Source organism: Equus caballus, chromosome 9 (genome assembly GCF_041296265.1).
Source record: "Equus caballus isolate H_3958 breed thoroughbred chromosome 9, TB-T2T, whole genome shotgun sequence".
In the NCBI taxonomy this organism is placed as follows: domain Eukaryota; kingdom Metazoa; phylum Chordata; class Mammalia; order Perissodactyla; family Equidae; genus Equus; species Equus caballus.
Window position 1 is genome coordinate 93479467 of NC_091692.1, and position 18412 is coordinate 93497878.

The 18412-nt window shown below is 45.6% G+C and overlaps 1 protein-coding gene across 2 annotated transcripts in view; it reads right to left on the reverse strand.

Moving 5' to 3' along the window:
• The window catches only part of COL22A1 (collagen type XXII alpha 1 chain), a 293821-nt gene that overhangs the window by 84047 nt on the left and 191362 nt on the right, over positions 1–18412 (reverse strand). For both annotated transcript variants that reach the window (XM_005613300.4, XM_014728097.3), the window contains 5 exons: positions 16501–16554; positions 14866–14919; positions 11968–12072; positions 9543–9587; positions 2741–2818 (listed from right to left, as the gene is read on the reverse strand). In XM_005613300.4, the coding sequence (XP_005613357.1) occupies positions 2741–2818; positions 9543–9587; positions 11968–12072; positions 14866–14919; positions 16501–16554 (336 nt within the window). The remainder of the gene's footprint in view (positions 1–2740; positions 2819–9542; positions 9588–11967; positions 12073–14865; positions 14920–16500; positions 16555–18412) is intronic.

The window sequence follows — 18412 nt, forward strand, 5'->3', positions numbered from 1 at the left end:
ACCCTGTAAAGGGGCAAATGCATCCCCTGTGAACTCACACACCTGTCCTCATCCCTTCTCCACACACCTGCTCTCTAGCACAGGCCTGAACCCTCCGTGCAGATTCCCAGGCCATTAGCAGCCTAGGCTAGTGGCCAAAGACAGGATTTATGAAAATTCAATAAGGTTTCATCCACTTCGGAAGCTTTTAATAAGGCGAAGTGGAGGAGAGACACTAAACCATTGACTTACAGCCTCCTGGCTGAAGCCAGCCAATTACTTTTCAGGTGGAATCACTTAGGCAGGAATATATTTCATGGTGATTTTAACTGGCTCTCATGTGGCAGGTGGGGTGAATTGTGTCCACCTCTGTGTCTGGCTTTCTGATTAAGGGCTTGGTGTGGTGAATCCTCGGGGAGCAGATTGAACACATAGAACTTTGCTAAACTATGGGGAGGACCACACCCAGGTTATAGTTCTGCAGTCTCACTTACAGTCAGTTTTCTACCCTAAGGGGTAATTCCTGCTTGATTCAGAATCCTAACTCCAGCTGATCAGGCCCCATTAAAAGGAAGATTTCAGAAATAAGAAAGCCTGAACACCTGTGTTTCTTCACTGCATCTTTGCCATATTGTTTCTTCCAGTTACCAAATGATGAAAACACAGCCAAAGACAAAAGACAAAGTTGATGTAATGAAGTGGAGGATTTTGTTCATCAGAAATCCTAGATAAGCGTTTTTTTAAAGAAAAAACAGTTGGACTAAAACTAGACATTTCCCAGGGGATTCTACATGTCTTCTTCCAGTGTTTCCAGGGACATTTAGGAGAAACAGAGCCACTGGGTCTTCCTACCATCTTGAAATTAGCCCCCATCCCGAGGGAGTGGGAGCAGAAGTGAGGTGGCCATTTCCGGTGGGGAATGAGGCATGCAGGAGAGTGGGAGGGCAGAGAGGAGAGTGCCCTGGAGAATTTCAGGGAGAGAGTGAGAGGCCCAAGACCAACTCTGGGATGGAAGAGGGCCACAGATGGAAGGAAATTATTGTACAAGTGATACTGTGGGTAGTAAATTGGATTTCCTGTCAAATTCTTCGAGACACAAATGAAGAATGGTATTACCTTAATCATTTTGGGTTGTGGTCTACATTCCTTGAATGCAAAACTAAGCAGAGACTGGGCCATGTGCTGCCCTGGTTTATACTCAGGTCACATTTATTAGGGGTAAAGTTAGATTGTGCTCTGGGTGAATATAATAACAGTAATAACAACAACAACAATACATGGGTAGTAGGGATACGATGAGGCTTAGCAATGGCATTTGAAAAGGACTTGGTATTTGAGCCTCTCTTAAATAATAGCAAGACAGGTGCTGCAGACTGAATGTTTGTGCCTCCCCAAAATTTGTATGTTGAAACCAAATCCCAAATGTGCTGGTATTTGAGTGCGGGGTCTTTGAGAGGTGATTAGGTTGTGAGGGTGGAGCCCTTGTGAATGGAATTAGCGCCTTTATGAAAGAAACCTCCGAGAGCTCCCTGCCCCTTCCACCATGAGGACACAGTGAGAAGACGGCCTTCTATGAACCAGGAAACAAGCCCTCACTCAACACTGAATCTGCTGGTGCCTTGATCTTGGACTTCCAGCTTCCAGAACTGTGGGAAGTAAATTTCTGTTATTATAAGGCACCAGTCTATGGTATTTTTGTTATAGCAGCTCAAATGGACTAAGAGAATGTAACCATCAAAAGAAAAGGAAATGTAATTTTAAGGTGAATTAATAGGATATAGTGTCTTCAGCAAAGAAGGAAGTAAACAGAAGAAGATAAAACCCCAGAACTGAAAACTTGCCTTAAATTCTGAAGGTTGCCATTCAGTAAAGTGGGGGGCATATGCTCTTTGTGGTACAAAGGGAAGAATTAGAAGCAATGGGAGGCAGATACAGAAGATCATATCATACTCTCTATGGAAAGAAATTTCTAATAATTGCCTATTCTCTATGGAAATAATTGTCTAAATTTTAAATCCAGATGTACTAGCTTTGAAAGAAATTTGTCTTCTATTTCTACAGGTAATAGGATGGAGGCTGGCTGAGGATATTGGAAGCAATCTTCAACTTGGATGGGGGCCCAGACATCATTGATCCTCACCATCCCTTACAGCTCAAAGGCTTTACAATTCCTAAAGTTACCACCTCCAGGGAGTCTGCAAACATACCCAGTAGACTCATGTGAATTATTCATCAAAACTAACAGTTTGAGGATCACTTCATAGGTTTTATTTTGGAGACTGTATTGAAACCTTTCTTGATTCCATTTATGTTCTCACCTGTAGACCAATTGGAGGAAGAGGGATAATGAACTCACTTTTGCTTTAAATACATGAAAGCAGGCTGTTTCTTCCACATCACACCCCTTCCTCAGCCAGTTCAGCTCCACTGGCTATAACTCAGTTTTTTCCCAAGTTTGGCCAAAGAGTCTTTTCTTTTTTTTAATTTCCATGATTTTGTTCTCTCATCTTTGAATCAGACAAGTCATGGTCTCCCTAGAAATCTTATACCCATAAGAAACACACCCGTAAGAATTAGTAACAATGGCAGCCACAGTAGACAAACCTATCACCCTGACTGACCCAGGGATCAGTGACCCACTACCAGATTAGCTGAAAAGGAGTGTCCCTGCAGTAAGGCCCAGGCTGCACATTCTTGGGAGCCAGCAGGGAATGGCTGTGTGGTCCAAGAACAAGGCAGTGCTAGATGAATAAGGACTCACAGGAGGGCCAGCAACCCCAATGCCTGGGTCGCCACGGTTGCCGGGAGAGCCAGGTATCCCAGGTGCACCTCGGTCCCCCTAGAAAGAGAAAAAATAGGATGAAGAGGTCAGTTCTGGGAAGGAGAGGGCAAGGGTACAAAAGAAATTATGCTCCTCCCACTGTCCCAAATGCATTCTCATCTAGCACCTGGACCCCACGTGCTCCCGACAGTTCACCTAAGCAGCCCATCACTCTGTCCAGACCACCACGCATGGACACAGCCACCAATTGCAATCATGCAGCTTGCAAGACTGACTGTGCCCCAATCTTGACCATGGCTTCAAATGCAATTATAACAATATGACCCCACCCCGTGTGATCACAGTTATACATTTTACTGTGCTTTCTCTAAACCTCCTCATGCGCACAACCTGACCACACCCCAGATTTGAACAAGCACCCACATTTCAACTCAGTTTCCAAATTACTGAAAAATTAATTCATCAATTCACCAATAATTTGTAAAGTATCTTTATTTTGTGGGGCACTTTTCCAGGGGTTGGGAGGGATACGGATGATGGAGTACAACATTCACCTTTAAGCATAGTGGTTAGTATAGCGCGGACGTAGGGGTCAGATGCCTGGGATTAAGTTCTGGCTTCAATACTTATTAACTGTTGATTTAAGAACGTGACAAGTTCCCTGAGCTTTAGTTTCTTCATTTACAAAGGGGTAGGGGAGAAGAGCAGCTGCCACGACCACAGATGCCGTGCTCATTAAACAAGATTATGCAGATAGAGTGCCTTGCACTTAACTCAGTGCAAGTAGCTGTTGTGGTTATTGCTGTTCTCATGTATCTGTCATTCTGGACTTTGATGGGAAGAGGAAAAGGAGAAGGAAAGAGAAAAGGGGAAGAGATTCTGTTTGCCATTTCCCGCAGAAGGAAGCTGAGACAGAGTCATACATTCTTATACACAATTTCAAAACCTTCAATCTCTGAAAACGAGTGCTTATCCTAACTCACCCAGCAGCGAAACCTGACATGTACTGACACAGCCTATTTACAATCTTTAGTTATCCCATTCTGTACAGATATTTACACATTTCTGTTGCATCAATATTAACCAGCTTGACTACGAGTACTGCCCCTCACACCAGAGTAAATATTATATATATATAGTTTGCAAATTACTACCTTTCTAAGTTACAAAATAAATTCAATCCAAAACACACATGGCCCCAACAATTTTGTGTAAGGGACTGTGCACCTATATTAGGTCAGCTGAACTGCCTCCAAGCCTAATACTGAAATGGCAGGTGACCTTGTTCAAGCAGAGTTAACTTGTATGACAAATGGAAAGAGACTTAGAAAGCTGTTATGAAGAGCCAATGAGACAATGTGCAGCAAGTTGATTTCAGGTAGAACCTGATATTGCTAGGCAACACATTGCTTCATTAAGGTTTATGATTTTAAGTATTAAAAAAGTCCAATTAATAATCAGCTTATCCTTTCTAACCATCATTTCAATTGGAAAACTTTGCATTTTGGACTTTTAAGAAAAGTAATACTTCTAAGATGGTTTATTTTCCCTGCAGTATGACTATTTCTTAGATGAGTACATAAGTTACATATTCATTCAACTAATGTTTGTTGTTTACTCATTTTGAGCAGTGATCAAGGATCCAAGACCAAAAGATGACTCAGTCATGGGCCCTGTCCATTTTCAAAACTCACTGCTAAGTTCTGAAGAGAATCTTGTTCACGGGAATTGGGAGAAACAAGGTTTGTGAAGTTCTCACAAATGAGATGAACCAAAATCCAAACTTCTCACTAGGCTCTGTAACACTGTATCTTCCCCTTGTCTCTCTGGGCCCAGGGGTGGCCACACTCCTAAGAGCCATAGCATCCCTCTTCCCCAGCCTCATTTCTGTAAATAGTCCCCTCCTGAAATTCTCCAAAGTACCAGATGGTGCATTCTATTTCTTTGGAATAATGTGATATGGCTGATTCTGTGAAGTACAAGATGCTTGGGATTGCTAGAAAATCTGACTTTAATGCACGGGAAAGGTTGGGAAAGGAGAAGTCAAGAAAAGAGGGAAATATGGAAAAAAGTATAATGAATTAAAAATGAGTATGATCACTGTTGTATCAGTCACCAGCACACTGCAACAGTGGGAGCATCAAGTAGGAAGATTTCAAACCGGCAGTCAGGTGACCCTATGTCCAGTCTCAGGACAATGTCAACCTAGTCCTGTGACCTTGGGTGAGTCCCATAACCTCTCTGCACCTTAGGATCCTCTATCATTAGGAAAAAAAGGACATTCCCATATCTCTTATAAAGACTCATCTGAAAGCTAAGAGACTATGCTAACAGTGAGTATTACAGATGTATTATTATCATTTTATCAGCAGAATTAGAAGACAGAAAATAAACTAAACCCATAAATATCAGAGAAATCCATATCCTTTTGCACCTCAGTTTCTCTTTAAAATATTTAGTATAAATTTTCTTACAATTTTCTGTTTTAGCTTGGCTCCCCATCTTCCCAAGGTTTGCACATCAGCAAACCCTAACTACTGCCAGCTAAACCACAACAACACTGAATTTGTACCCTTCCATGCTGTTTGTTTACACCCCTACTTCTTGCACATGGTGTTCCCCTTAGGGGATGTTCTTCTGTCCCTGTTCTAAGCTTCCAAACTCCTACCCATCAATTAAGACTAAGCCCAATCACTCCATTTCCATAAACCCACCTCTGCTGGTGCTCCTCTCTGTCCTCTTGCAGACATTTGTATATACATTAATCTTAACACATTACCCTCCCATTTTGTCTGTCTGACCCTCTGACTTCTATGTAAGTGTCTTAAAAGTATCTATCCATTCATTCATTTATCCATTTATTCAACTCAACTAAAAGAAACTATCCATTCATTCATGTACACGTTTATTCAACAAATATTCATCAAGCATCTAAAATGAGTCAGACCCTACATTGAGTACAATATCTATACACTTTTGCATCCACAATGCCCAGCTTAGGGCCTGGCACAGGTGATAGCCTTTAATAGCAATTGCCTGAATGCCGGAATAAATAAATTCATCATCACTCACATTTTGTCAGGTACTAAATTCTGCCTTTGACCAAAATCAGCTTTTTACAGAGGAAGGAACATGATAGAAAGAACTCTCCCGCCCCAGCCTGGAATCTGAGTCATGGATTGTTCTCTCCCACAGAGTAGCCAGGCTTGGCTCCATCTGAATGTTTATAGCCCATTGTGATGCTAACATTTTCCCCAAGCAACAACACTTCGTAGCTTAATGGACTGAAACTTTTAAAAAATGGTCCCAAGAAAAGATTGAAAAACCTTAATGCTCTGTCAGCAAAAGCAAGAAGGCTCATGATTTTTTTTTTTTAAAAAGGGGCACATGAGCTAGACTCTATAATACTGACTTTAGTTCCTGTTTTGGCTGCAAGACATTCTGGGCCATTTCAACAGTGTCCAGGGAAGAAATTAGCAAGGAAGTGTGGGGTCTTAGAAGGAGAATGACATTTATTGAGCAACAACTATGTGCCATGAGAACATTTCTCTCCACAGGAGATCTTTGGAGGTTAAATATGCTTTACTCCTGTATACAGAAAAGGAACCAAGAGTCTCAGAAAGAATAAGGCTGTAAGTCACCTATCTTGTAGGAGGCTGAGGTGGGATCCTAATCCAGTTATGTATGGAAGGCAAAACCTGCTAGAAAGCAGTGCCATCCAAGAGAAGGAAAGGCATCTTTAAGAGCCTTCCTGCAGTTATAAGTAATTAGGATGGGCTGAGGGGATGCCAGTGAAAACCTTTATATGGCTCCCTTCCTTAATTCCAGGAGTTGCTTTTCATCAGCACCAGGGACAGCACCAAGGCAAGGATTACAGCAGGAGCTCCCTCTGGTATCTCTCTCCATCTCCCCTTCTTTCCTCTCTCGTTCCTCATCTTGAGCTCCCCATTCTCCAACTAAAGACTTCTCTGAATTCCAACTTACCTTCCCAATGCCAGTTGACTAAGGAAACCTTTATTTCTAAACCACATTCTAACTTATAAATGTATATAATATCAACATTGGAATGGGTCAGCTGTTTACACATTTTAAATAGGAGATATTTGGCCAAAGGGACAGCAAGACTTACCCTGGGTCCCATGGAGTTGAAACTGGTTGGTCAGTTGGACCCCAGGTCAAGGCTTTCTGCACTCCTCACCCCAGGGTCTTAGCCTGCCTCTCTACTCTTCGATGCTGCCTCCATTCATTTCTGCTTGGGCTTTCTCTCTCCAACAACATGCTTGCAAGGATAGATAAGGCCTCTCTATCTCCTCACCTTCTTGCTGCAACCCCAAAGTGGGCTCCACAGGGAGATCTAATAATAAGGATCACTAATATTTATTAAGCATGTACCTGTGACAAGCACAAGGCTAGGCAACTATTTTTATTTGTATTATATAATTTATTTTTTTCCTCAAACTGTGCCTGGGAGATAGATTTTATTAAGCTCATAAATAATTATCACAGAGAAAGAACATCTTAAGACAACACTTCTAGTGCCCTTGACTTCCTTTCTTCTAAGAGGCAATCAATTTCTTCTAGATCCCAAAGGTTGCACCTTTAGAGGGAAAAGTGAAAGCACGTGAGCACTGCCAGTCAGACGCTGGGCTCACCACATCACAGAGGAACCTCAGACATACTCCTTAGGTTGGTTGTTAATTCACAAGGTTCTCCAGATCCTGGGTCCTGCTCCCTGCTCCTCTCCACACATGCCCACTGCACCAGGCATATGGAAATATTTCATATGCCTCCAAATTCTGACAAGTTGTTTCCAATGTTTTCCTAAATCAGAAAATAAGGAGTTGCTATGTATTTGCTCAGATCACTCAAAGAACTTGCTCATTTCTTTTTACTTTGATCGTGAGCAATAAAATTACTATTTGGGGGATGCACATTAGCCTACTATGACCTCAATTAGTACAAGCTTGGATGCTTCTAGAGGTCAGCTGCCTGAATAGGGGAAAACAACACAAAACAAAGAAGTCTAAAGTAGAGGCAGCAATTATTCCTGAAGCCTCAAATTTTATATCCTGGATATTACTGTAAACAAGACTTTTACATACAATTTAATAAGCAATACAATCTGTGATTATGTGGCTGAGATCCCAAAGATACAGCTACAGAATACAAGGAAAAAAGAGAAACTGTCCAATTATTAAGCAAATGAATATCTGGGGCTTGAGACAGAACTGTCAGTAATGGCAGTCTATATGGATTCCAAGAGCTTAAATAACTCAGCTGGGATGGAAGGTGATGTGCTTTAGAAATGTGCTAGTGTACTCAGAAAGTGGCTCACAGGATAGCTAGCAATAATACTGAGGGCACATTCTACAAATTTCTAAAAATTTGTTTTCATAACTATATGCAAGTAGGTAAAAAATAATATGATAATTATACAATAACACTTTCATTTATGTGATTTTTGAATATATATGTCAAACTAAAGCAAAAGAATAAACATTCTAATGTCCATAATTGACTATTTCACCCACATTCTGAAGTTTAGGTATTTGAATTGGTCAAATAATTTTTCATTGAATGTGGGCATATTTACAGTACAGACTCATCTCTGAACACATTCTATGTCATGCCTCAGTGTCTTCCCCCACATTAGTACCCCTGCAGAGTACTTCTTCCTCATTTTATTCCCCTTCCAACTGCTACACACACTTGAAAATCAGGATAAATGTCACCTCCTCCAGGAAGCCTTCTAGTCAAACTAGGCTGGGTCAGGGAGCCTCCTCCAAGGTCGCTTGTGTTCCAGCTTCCCTCTCTCCTAGCACTTGTCTGCTTTGGCCTGGTTGTTTATCCATTTTGAGCTGTTGGACGGCTGGGAACACGTCACATACATCATTGTCATCCCACAGCCCACCCCCAGATCTGACACGTGGCAGAGGCTCAGCGGATGTGCAATGAACGAAATAACAAATGCATTGGTAACTGATGCATAAATGAGTCAACGAATGAGTGACTCAGTATAAGCATAACTTCAGGAAAGCTTCCTTGATCACTCAGGAAAGTTCTCTTAAGAATACTACCTAATGGGCAAAGCCATCTTTTCTGAATTGTGGTTGCAAGTGAATTGAGGAAGAGACTGCTAGCATTGACCCAAGTGTTTCCCTTTCCTCCTTGGGGCTCAGCTAGATGACTGCCTGCCTCCCCTGTAGTGTCAAGAGGTTGGTGGGAATGAATCACCACTGGCAGGTCTGGACCCTAAAATCTTTCCACAAGATCCTCCACTGTGTTTTCCCTCATTTACCACTGCATACTAAGGATTTGGTAGAAGAGACTGAGGTCTTAGAGTGTGGGATATTCACTGGACTGAAGGAGTGTGAGTCCCTGAATGACTGTGTGGATTAGAACTCTCCATCCACCAAAATTCCCATTAGACTTAATGCGAATGAGAAATGAACTTTTATTGTGCTAAGAGTCTGAAGTTTGGGGATCAACTGTTACCACAATTAGACTAACAATACAAGACTGCTAAGATCTATTGCTCTGCCAGCTGAAACCATCTTTTGCAACTTCATTTAATCAGTTGATGCTTATTAAGCACCAATTGTGTAGCAACTATTTAAATACCACAGTTCAGAGTCATAGAGCCTTTAGTCAAGTGGAATGTGATGAACCAAAGAAGGTGGAAGTGGATTGAGGTGACCAGACATACTTACAATTAAATTTTCCAAGGCCTCTTTCTAGACGAAACCCATGGCATCCACAATTTGCTTGGATAAACACTTACCTTGCTTCCTAGAGGTCCAGGTAATCCAGGTGGTCCACGAAGTCCCTGGGGAAATGAATGATACAAGGACAATCATGGGACCATGAGTGAACGCTTACCTGTCCACCACATGCCTAACTGTGTGCACCCTATGCTGTGGGGGCCCACAGATGGATGGGAATCTTCCCCCACATTAGCACCACTATGACTTGTCTTGTACAAAGGAAACAACCTCGTTCTGAGACACAAAATCCTTGGGTATGAATTCTGACTCTGCCACCTACTGCCTCTATGTGAACTTGAGCAAATCCCTTGGTCTCTTAGTTTGCTTTCCCACTTCAGATCCTTATTTTATAGGCTCCAACAACCAAGGCAAGGTTAGGTTTCAAAGTAGGGCTCATTGGATTCCAAAGCCTGATCTCTTTCTTGTTGACCTTGCTATCAAGACGTAGGGGAGTCAATGGGAAAAGTCTTCAATTTCAGGCTGAAGGCTTTTGCTTGACACAGTATGCATGGCCAGAATTAAAATCACAGTCTACTTTTGGAAGTATTGGCTAAAAGGGCCAGAGTGAAGAAAGAAAGCAGGGTCCAGTCCCTGTGGGTTCACAGACAAGCTCTCCCACTTTCTCACTATGTGACTTTGGCAAGCGGTTCACCTCTCTGAACCTCATATTCCCTACCTATAAAATAAAGTGATACTGTTATGGTCTGAATGTTTGTGTCCCCCCAAATTCATGTGTTAAATCCTAACACCCAATGTGATGGATTAGGAGGTGGGCCTTTGGGAGGTGATTAGGTCATGAGGGTGGAGCTCTCATGAATGGGATTAATGCTCTTATAATAAAAGAGGTTCCAGAGAGATCTCTTGCCCCTCCCACTATGTGAGGACACAGTGAGAAGTTGGCAGTCTACAACCCTGAAGAGGGCCTCCATGAGAACTTCAACATGCTGACACCCTCATCTTGGACTTCCAGCCTCCTGAACTGAGAAATAAATTTCTGTTGTTTATAAGCCACTAGTTAATGGTATTTTGTTATAGTAGCCCAAACAGTCTAAGACAAGCACTCACTTCTCAAGGTAGTCGTGAGGATTAAGTGTAATGTGCTTTGTACCTGGTACAAGAAAATGCTACACTAGTTACTATAAGGACAGCTAGCTGAGTGGAATGCACTATGGACTTATATGAATCATCTCACTTACTCCTTAAGTGGTAGGCCCTAGGATCATTCAAATTTGGGGATTAAAGGAAATTCACATTCAGGATTAAAGATTAAGGATTTAGGCACAGAGAATTTGAGACCTTTCTCCAAGGTCACACAGGTAGCGAGTTGGTCTGACTTGAACCTTGGTCCATCTGTCCCTCTCTATGAGGTTGTGAGCTCTTGAGAGGGAGACTGTCACATTCATCATTGTCTTCAGAGTCTAGCACAGAGCCTGGCTCAGAGTGGGCCTGGGTAAACTGAGGCAGATTGCATTATTGGTCCCAATTCTTCACTCCCCTCCCTGTGAGAGACTTATACATGCCCATTGACTCCCCATAGACTTGCAAGACCTCTCATGGGGGGAAATGATCCATGCCCTGTTGATATTGGGCTTGACCATGTGACTTGCTTTAGCCAGTGGCATGTGAGCGGACATGATGTACACGACGTGCAGGCAAAAGCTTTAAGAGCCACTGTGTGTCCCTGCTATGAAAACAGAGCATCTCCTTTATTCATGGTTTTCTTTTTGAGCCTGGGACCCAGAATGTGAAGACAAGTGAGGTAGAGCCGCAGGAGTCCTATCACAGGTGTCAAAGGTAACACAGGGCCTTTTCTTAAGAGTTGAAAGCCACTGAAATTCTGGGGTTCTTTGTTACCACAGCAAAACTTACTAATTCATCTCACTTTCTATTCAAAACATGATGAAATGTTTGCCAGTCCCCAGTACATAATATCCTCACGCGTTTGCACACACAGTCCATCTGTCCAGAACTTCCTCCCTGTGCTGTTCTGCCCCAAAATAATTTCTTCTCAACTTTCACTTTTGGCACAAATGCTACTTCCTCTGTGAGGTTTTCCCTGACTTTACACATGGATCAAGAAACCTCTTCTCTATGTGCACACCCATGATTGGTCCAAGCTCCAGTATTCTGTGTCTACGACTGTTCTCCCCATTAAGTCATTAGCATTTCAACATCATAGACACTAGACCGTCTCTGTGTCCCCAGCACCTGGCCCAGAGCCTGACACACAGCAAGCAGTCCATGCATGACATTGAGCTGCGTGAAAGGCACCAGAGCACGCTGCTTCGCCCACACCATGCCCCTTTCCCAATCAGCCCAGTTTCACTGGCTACCACTCAGTTTCTGCAAACCTTGGCCAGTGAGTCTTCTTTTTTTTCGTTTTTATTTTTTAAGTCTAGCCTGGTAGTCAGGGGCACAGAAACCTCTGGACCTGATACTTACCGGGTCTCCATCTTTCCCTTTTCCGGGTGGCCCAGGGAGCCCAGGAGCACCAGGATCGCCCCTGAGGCCAGCTGGCCCTGGGCTCCCTTCTTCACCTGCTGCTCCCTGGAGAGAAAAGTAGACAGTTTCTAGGATCAATGATATGCAGACGGTGAGCTTTTCAATGGTGGACCAGCCTGAGGTGAGTTGGCAGGCTTCCTGGCAATGCCCTAACTGTTTCAGGAAGACCAACCCTTCTGAGGGCATAGAATCATGGCCTGCATAATGTGTGCAACAGGACTGCGTGTCCCAAAATTCACATGCTAAAGTCCTAACCCCAAGTATCTCAATTTAGAAATAGGGTCTTTGCAGATGTAATTGGTTAAGTTAGGTTGAGGTCATACTGGAGTAGGGTGGCCCCTAATCTACTATGACTGGTGTCTGCATAAGATGGGGAAGTTTGGACACAGATATGCACAGAGGGAAGACAATGTGAAGACACAGGGAGACAGCCTTCAATAAGCTGAGGAGAGAGGCCTGGAAGAGATCCTTCCTTCACGGCCCTCAGGAGGAGCCATCCCTGCTGGCACCTTGATGTTGGACTTCCAGACAGGGTGAGAATGGTGAGACAGTACATTTCTGTGTTTAAGGCACCCAGTCTGTAACACTCTGTTACAGCAGCCTTAGCAAACAAACACAATGAGGAACATGGGAACAGAAAGGACATGGGTGGTTTCCTAGTCCAACCTCCCACCCAGTGCAGGAAACCATCAGGAGCATCTCTTACAGACAGTCCTCCATTTCTGCCTCAACTCCTTCCAGAGCAGAGAGCTCACCACCTTCCCAGTCCATTCATTCCATTGCTGGGCAGCTCTGTTACATAGCGTTTCTTTACATTCAGCCAAGATAGCCCTCTCTGAAATCTTCCAGACATCTGACCCTCAACCTCTGCCCTGGAGCTCTGCGGACAAAATCGAACCCCTCCTCACACGATAGAATTGCAGTGATGTGAACACAGCTCCGGGCTCCAAAACAGACAGAGCAAGTGCCAGGATCGGACGAGGGAGGGACCTGTGCTTTGAGCTCCCTCCTGGCAAATGCTCACCCTTCTGACCACAGAGCCACGATGAGCCCCACATGGCAGCCCGGGCTGCGGAAAGTTGGGTGGAACCACGTGAGCTGCAGGACTCCTTTTCCAATGCAGGGCTCCCTTGGGCCTCAGCTGCCACCTGAATGTCTCCAGGCATCCCCTGATGGAGAGGAGGTGAGGGACAATGTACCAAGGATGGGCAAAGCAAGGGACGGAGAGGACTCTCTCCAAGCCATGGGCAGGATCAGCTTCCCCAAGCCTCAGGCCAGCCACTGGACACAGTGGGAGAGAGAGAAAGAGACAGCATGCCCTGGTGTCAGAGATTTTTACCACTTTGCAGAGCACTTGAGGTTCCTTCCAAAACCAGCCCAGGGCCTTAGCCCTCAGCCTGCACCTCAGCTCAGCCAAGGACAGGGTTTGGCTCCCCCTAGAGGCTGGATGTGCCAACAGCTCACCGATTTTCTCTTCTCTTCAACTAGACTCAGAAAACCTCCAGCGTGGTGGTCACCACTTTCTAGTCTGTCAGTGCCATACTTACAATGTGTCCAGAATGGAGAACAACCCTTTAGACGTAGTACAATCCAGGCAGAGTGGACAGGCCAGGATTTTTTTCCCTTGCTTAATCTGGGTGTTCTACTCGTATGACTCGTAAGAAAGACTGTCTTTTTTTCAAAAAATATTTATCACCTGCATCGCATAAGGGTTATCACTGAGCTTACGATCCACTAACACCCCAAAACCTGTGAGACATATTCCCCACAGGGCAGTTGATCATTTTTCTTTGCAATAAATCATTTTTCCCTCCAAGATATGTATTTTAAAATTGAGCCTTCCTGCCAAAATGCAAAAGTGTACGTCAATTCTTGGTAAAATTTCCCAAAATATAAAAGACAAAATGATCACTCCTTTATAAGATTCCAAGCCAAGTGGACTTGAAGGAATGGGTATTAAGAGGTTTAGACACGTGTGAGCTGGGAGGGGGCCTCTGCAGACGATCCATTGGGAGTTGGGGGGACACTGGCACACCTGTTGTGCATGTGGAGGCTGCTCCTATAGGCAGATCGGGTGACCCCTCCAACATGTCAATTCTTCAGCTAGCCCTCGCGACCTATGACCAACCTATTACCACCCCCATCTTACAGATGAGAAAATTCAGGTGCACAAAGGGCGTCTGAGATCAAGATTTCTCAACTTTGGCAGTACCGCCACTTGCGATGGATAATCTGCATTGTAGGGTGGAGGGGAGCTATCGTGTGATTGTGAGATTTTTAGCAGAATCCCTGTTCTCTACCCACTAGATGCCACTGGAGTAGTGGTTCCAGTAAATGTCAGCGACACTTCTTAAATTGTGAGGTCAGAGATGTCAAAAGGCTGTGGACTCTCCTCCTCTGCCCCTGGGGTGTTGGTGTTTTGGGAGGAACACCGTGTCTCTCTTCTTCCTGATGAATAAAGCTCTTTCTCATAGTTGGGAAGTTCTAACTCTGCACACAAAGGTGTGAGATGGAGAAGATGGTGCATCGAATGGAGAGAAAGTGGGATGTGGAGTCAGCCAGACCTAGCTCTGTGGGTCACTAGCTATGAGATGGAAGGCAAATCAATTAATCTCTGAAAGCCTCAGTCTCCACATCTGTCAAATGGGGATCCATCTGATTCACAGGTCTGTTGTTGAGGGTTAAATGAGATGATTTCATGGCCTCGTTCCTCTCTTCTAGTCGGAAAGCCCTTCTGACTCCTGGGTCCTAACCCAGGCCTGAGCAGCGCGGGTTCCTCCTTGCTTCCTGGAAGTCGGGAAGAGCTGCTGTGTGCTGAGAGGTCGCACCATGTCTTACCTTCTCACCCCGCTCCCCATCTTTCCCAGGGGGGCCTCTGACGCCAGGGGGGCCCTGAAGAAAGAAAGGTCATTGAAGTGGTGAAGTTCAAGATGATCCGTGGCTCCCACAGGAGGGTGATAAGGTCCCTTTGTAGTTGACAACTATAGCTCCGTCCTCACTTGCTCCCATCCCTGACTTAACTTCCCCAGGGGCCTCTCCACTGTCTGCTCCCTGCCTGCCATAGCTGTTCCTCCTCTGGTCTGCTCACACCTCCTTGCATATCAGAGCTTTAAACACACAGGCCTGCTCACCACTGGGCTGTGGCTCTTAGAGGGCAGGGCAGGGTCCAACCTAGAGGGGATCCCAGAGAGGACGAGGCTGACTAAGAACACAGGCTTGGCATCAGAGACCTGCTTCACCAGTGTCTTTGGAGCCCTCCAGAGGTTGACCTTGAGACAAGGCTCAAGTGCAAGTCTTCCATGGATGCACGAGTAGGGAACAGGGAAGTGAGAAAGGGGAGGACAGGCAAGTAGTAAGATGTTTGTGTGACTGGGGCTCAGGCCTGCTGGGGGCTCTGCAAGTCAACATGGGATGCACCCTCAGAACATCTCCACCAGGAGTGGAGGAGCTGGGGCATTTATACACCCATCGGTCAGAGCTGCTTCTGCTGGTGCTATTGGCCACATGTCATGGGGTTGGCTGGACAATGCAGTCTCTAGGAGCCCCAGGCAGAGGCATGCAGGGCTGGCTCCTGGAAGTCAGCAGCATGCACCGAAGTGGAGAGGGTGACATGATTTGGGCAATGCTCCTGTAGCATCTACCACAACCACTAACAACATGGGTCGGTCTCCCTGTGCCTCAGTTTCTTCCTGTGTAAAATGGGGCAGTAGTAGTATCCATCTCCCAGGGTCCTGAGGATTAAATAAATTAACACATGTAAAGTGCTTAGAACTGCCTGGCACGTACAAATGCCCAGTGTTCGTCCTCTGAACTGCTATGATTATTATCGTACAGGTCGACGACTGAGCGGGACTGACTTCCACCTATTTTAGGAGCACAATTCTCTGTTGCCTTTGACTAGATGCCATCGGGTGTTTCACTGAACAATGTTAACGTCAAAATCAATGTCTACGGTGGATCTTAAAGCTCATCCATTAGCAGATACCTTGGGACCCACACAGGATCCAGCATGTCCAGTGTGGCAGGACAACAAAGGTGAACCAGCACAGCCTGCTCTCTCTGTTTTGAAGATGAAAAAACTGAGGCCGCAAGGAATGGCTTGCAGGGGTCTTACAGCCAGTTCACAGCAAAGCTGTCATCGGAATCCAGGCATCCTAACAGCAGGGGCTCCTGACTTCTAAGGTTCATTTTGTTTCTTCTGAGGCAAACTCTGATGCTGATTCCAACATGAGTGAAGTTGACAGGATTTCTGCCATTATAACAACTTCATTTACCACCTGGAGGTCTGATGAGTCACCTAGAGCCTTAGGACGGTAACTTTCTAGGTGACCTTCGTCCATCTGTAAAATGGGAGAGTAGAGATGCCCACTCCCCTGAGTTTCAGGGTGGATAAGTAAGTTAACTCAGTGGATGGGCACTGTGGATCCACAACCAGTGCTGGTGTCCTTCCCACCCAGCCCCTGGATTACTCACCACACTTCCTGGGGGGCCACTGGGACCAGGGGAACCCACAGGTCCAGGAGCGCCCTATTCAGAGCAGAAGAGGTTTAGAAAGGCCCAAGGTATTGATTATAAGTAGTTACCCCCAGTCTCTCTGCAAACCTGCCTTCTACTTAATTCACTGTGATTTGCTGAACCTACATCTAACCTGAAATTCCCTCCAAGCATAAGATGAACCTCCCCCTGTTCCAGTGTCATAGCAGCCCAATCAGCCAAGCCTCACGTGAGGGGGTTCCGGCAGAGGTGAGAGACAGGAGGGCAGCAGACTCTAGGAAGTTCCTGAAGACAAAGGCACAGAGGGGCAGAGGTGATGTGTGTGTGTGTGTGTGTGTGCATATGTGCGTGCATGCCTGCGTGTGTGTGTGTGTGTGTGGTGGAGCAGAGGAAGACCAGCCCCGTCACAGACAAAGATCTTAGCTGAGGTTTGGCCTTTATCCCTAAGTGCATGTGGGAAAGGAAACACTGAAAATGGAACAAATTGTTCAGATTTGAATTGTGGAGAAAACGCTCAAGTGTGATGAACACGGTTGATTGTAAGGGCATGAACAAGGCTGGCACACTTGAGAAAGGATACAGGTTGAGCAATGGTTGACCATGGGTTGGACAGGAAGAGGCAAGCCTGGGGAAGGTGCAAAGAGGAATGAGCAGGGCTTGGTGACCAACTGCTGCTGGAAGGAGAAGGAGGAGCTCACGGGATGGTCACAAAGTCTAAATGGACCCTGGCAAAACTGTTTTCAGTCTGGGTCACTCTGAACATGCTGGCTCTGGTCACAGAGAGAGAGCATCAAAGAGGCAACGAGTGTATGTGCGTGTGCATGTGTGTGCATGCATGTATGTGTGTGTTGGCTTTGACTGGGGAATGAGGGAATGCTTCCTGGAAGAAGTGGATTTGGACTCGACAATGATACTGGGCAGAGACTCCATGAGAGACGTGCATGAGGACATTCAAGGTGGGCCAATGCCACGGAGATGAGGAAGCAGGGAATTCCGAAGTCCTGGAGGCTCCTCATGTTACTTCTAGTGTTGTGCCCCGCCATCATGGGGTTCTGTGCATTTTCAGGGTCAGAAATCGTGGACCACGCTCTCAGCCTCCTTGCCTACACTTGGCTTCCATTTCCCTTCCAGCTGCTCTTGGTCCAGGGCTCTCTCCACTAGCAAGGAGAAATGTGTCATCTGCCCCTGCTCTGTAATGTCCACACTGGTCACTGCCTTTAGCTGATCCCAATCACACTCAGCCATAAGCAAGGATGGACCGCAAATGCAAGCACATTATAGGGGGTACATTGGGTCTGTGGTCCTGGGAGTGAGTGGACGCCTGCCTGCTGCTGCTGCTCCTCTGTCTACCACCTCTATTCCTGGGAGACCCGGCAGAGTCAGCCTCATCCTGTCCTGTTTCCTGCCAACTTTGCAGAGAAACCGGAGCTCTGCAGCTGTCCACCACGAGACAGGCTCTAGTCAGCCCTGGGGAATAAGTACTCATCCCCCGAGATTCTGGCCCCAGGCAGGGGAGGCAGGAGCAGAAGCAGGAGAGCTCAGAAGACCTGTGAGTGATGGCACAGGTCTGTGTGTGTTTTCCAGCTGCATCTGCAGGTCCGAGGTTTACCTACATATGTGTGCATCACAGTACGTGTGTACCTGGGATCTAGAATGTGTGGATGTGGATGTGCACATGGGCACACTTCTCAGAGTAACAAAGCCATCTGTGAGTGGGTGTTTGTGTGTGTCTGTGCACATGTGGAAGGAGATTTCTTTTGTGGGTCGATCAAGTAGACGAAACCCTGAAATGCTGGGAATGTTGCAGAGACCAGCATGTCTCTCGGCCCTTGCTGCTCAAAAGGCCCCCAACCATGGCCAGCCACTCAAGTGTGCACTGCATTTCCTGGGC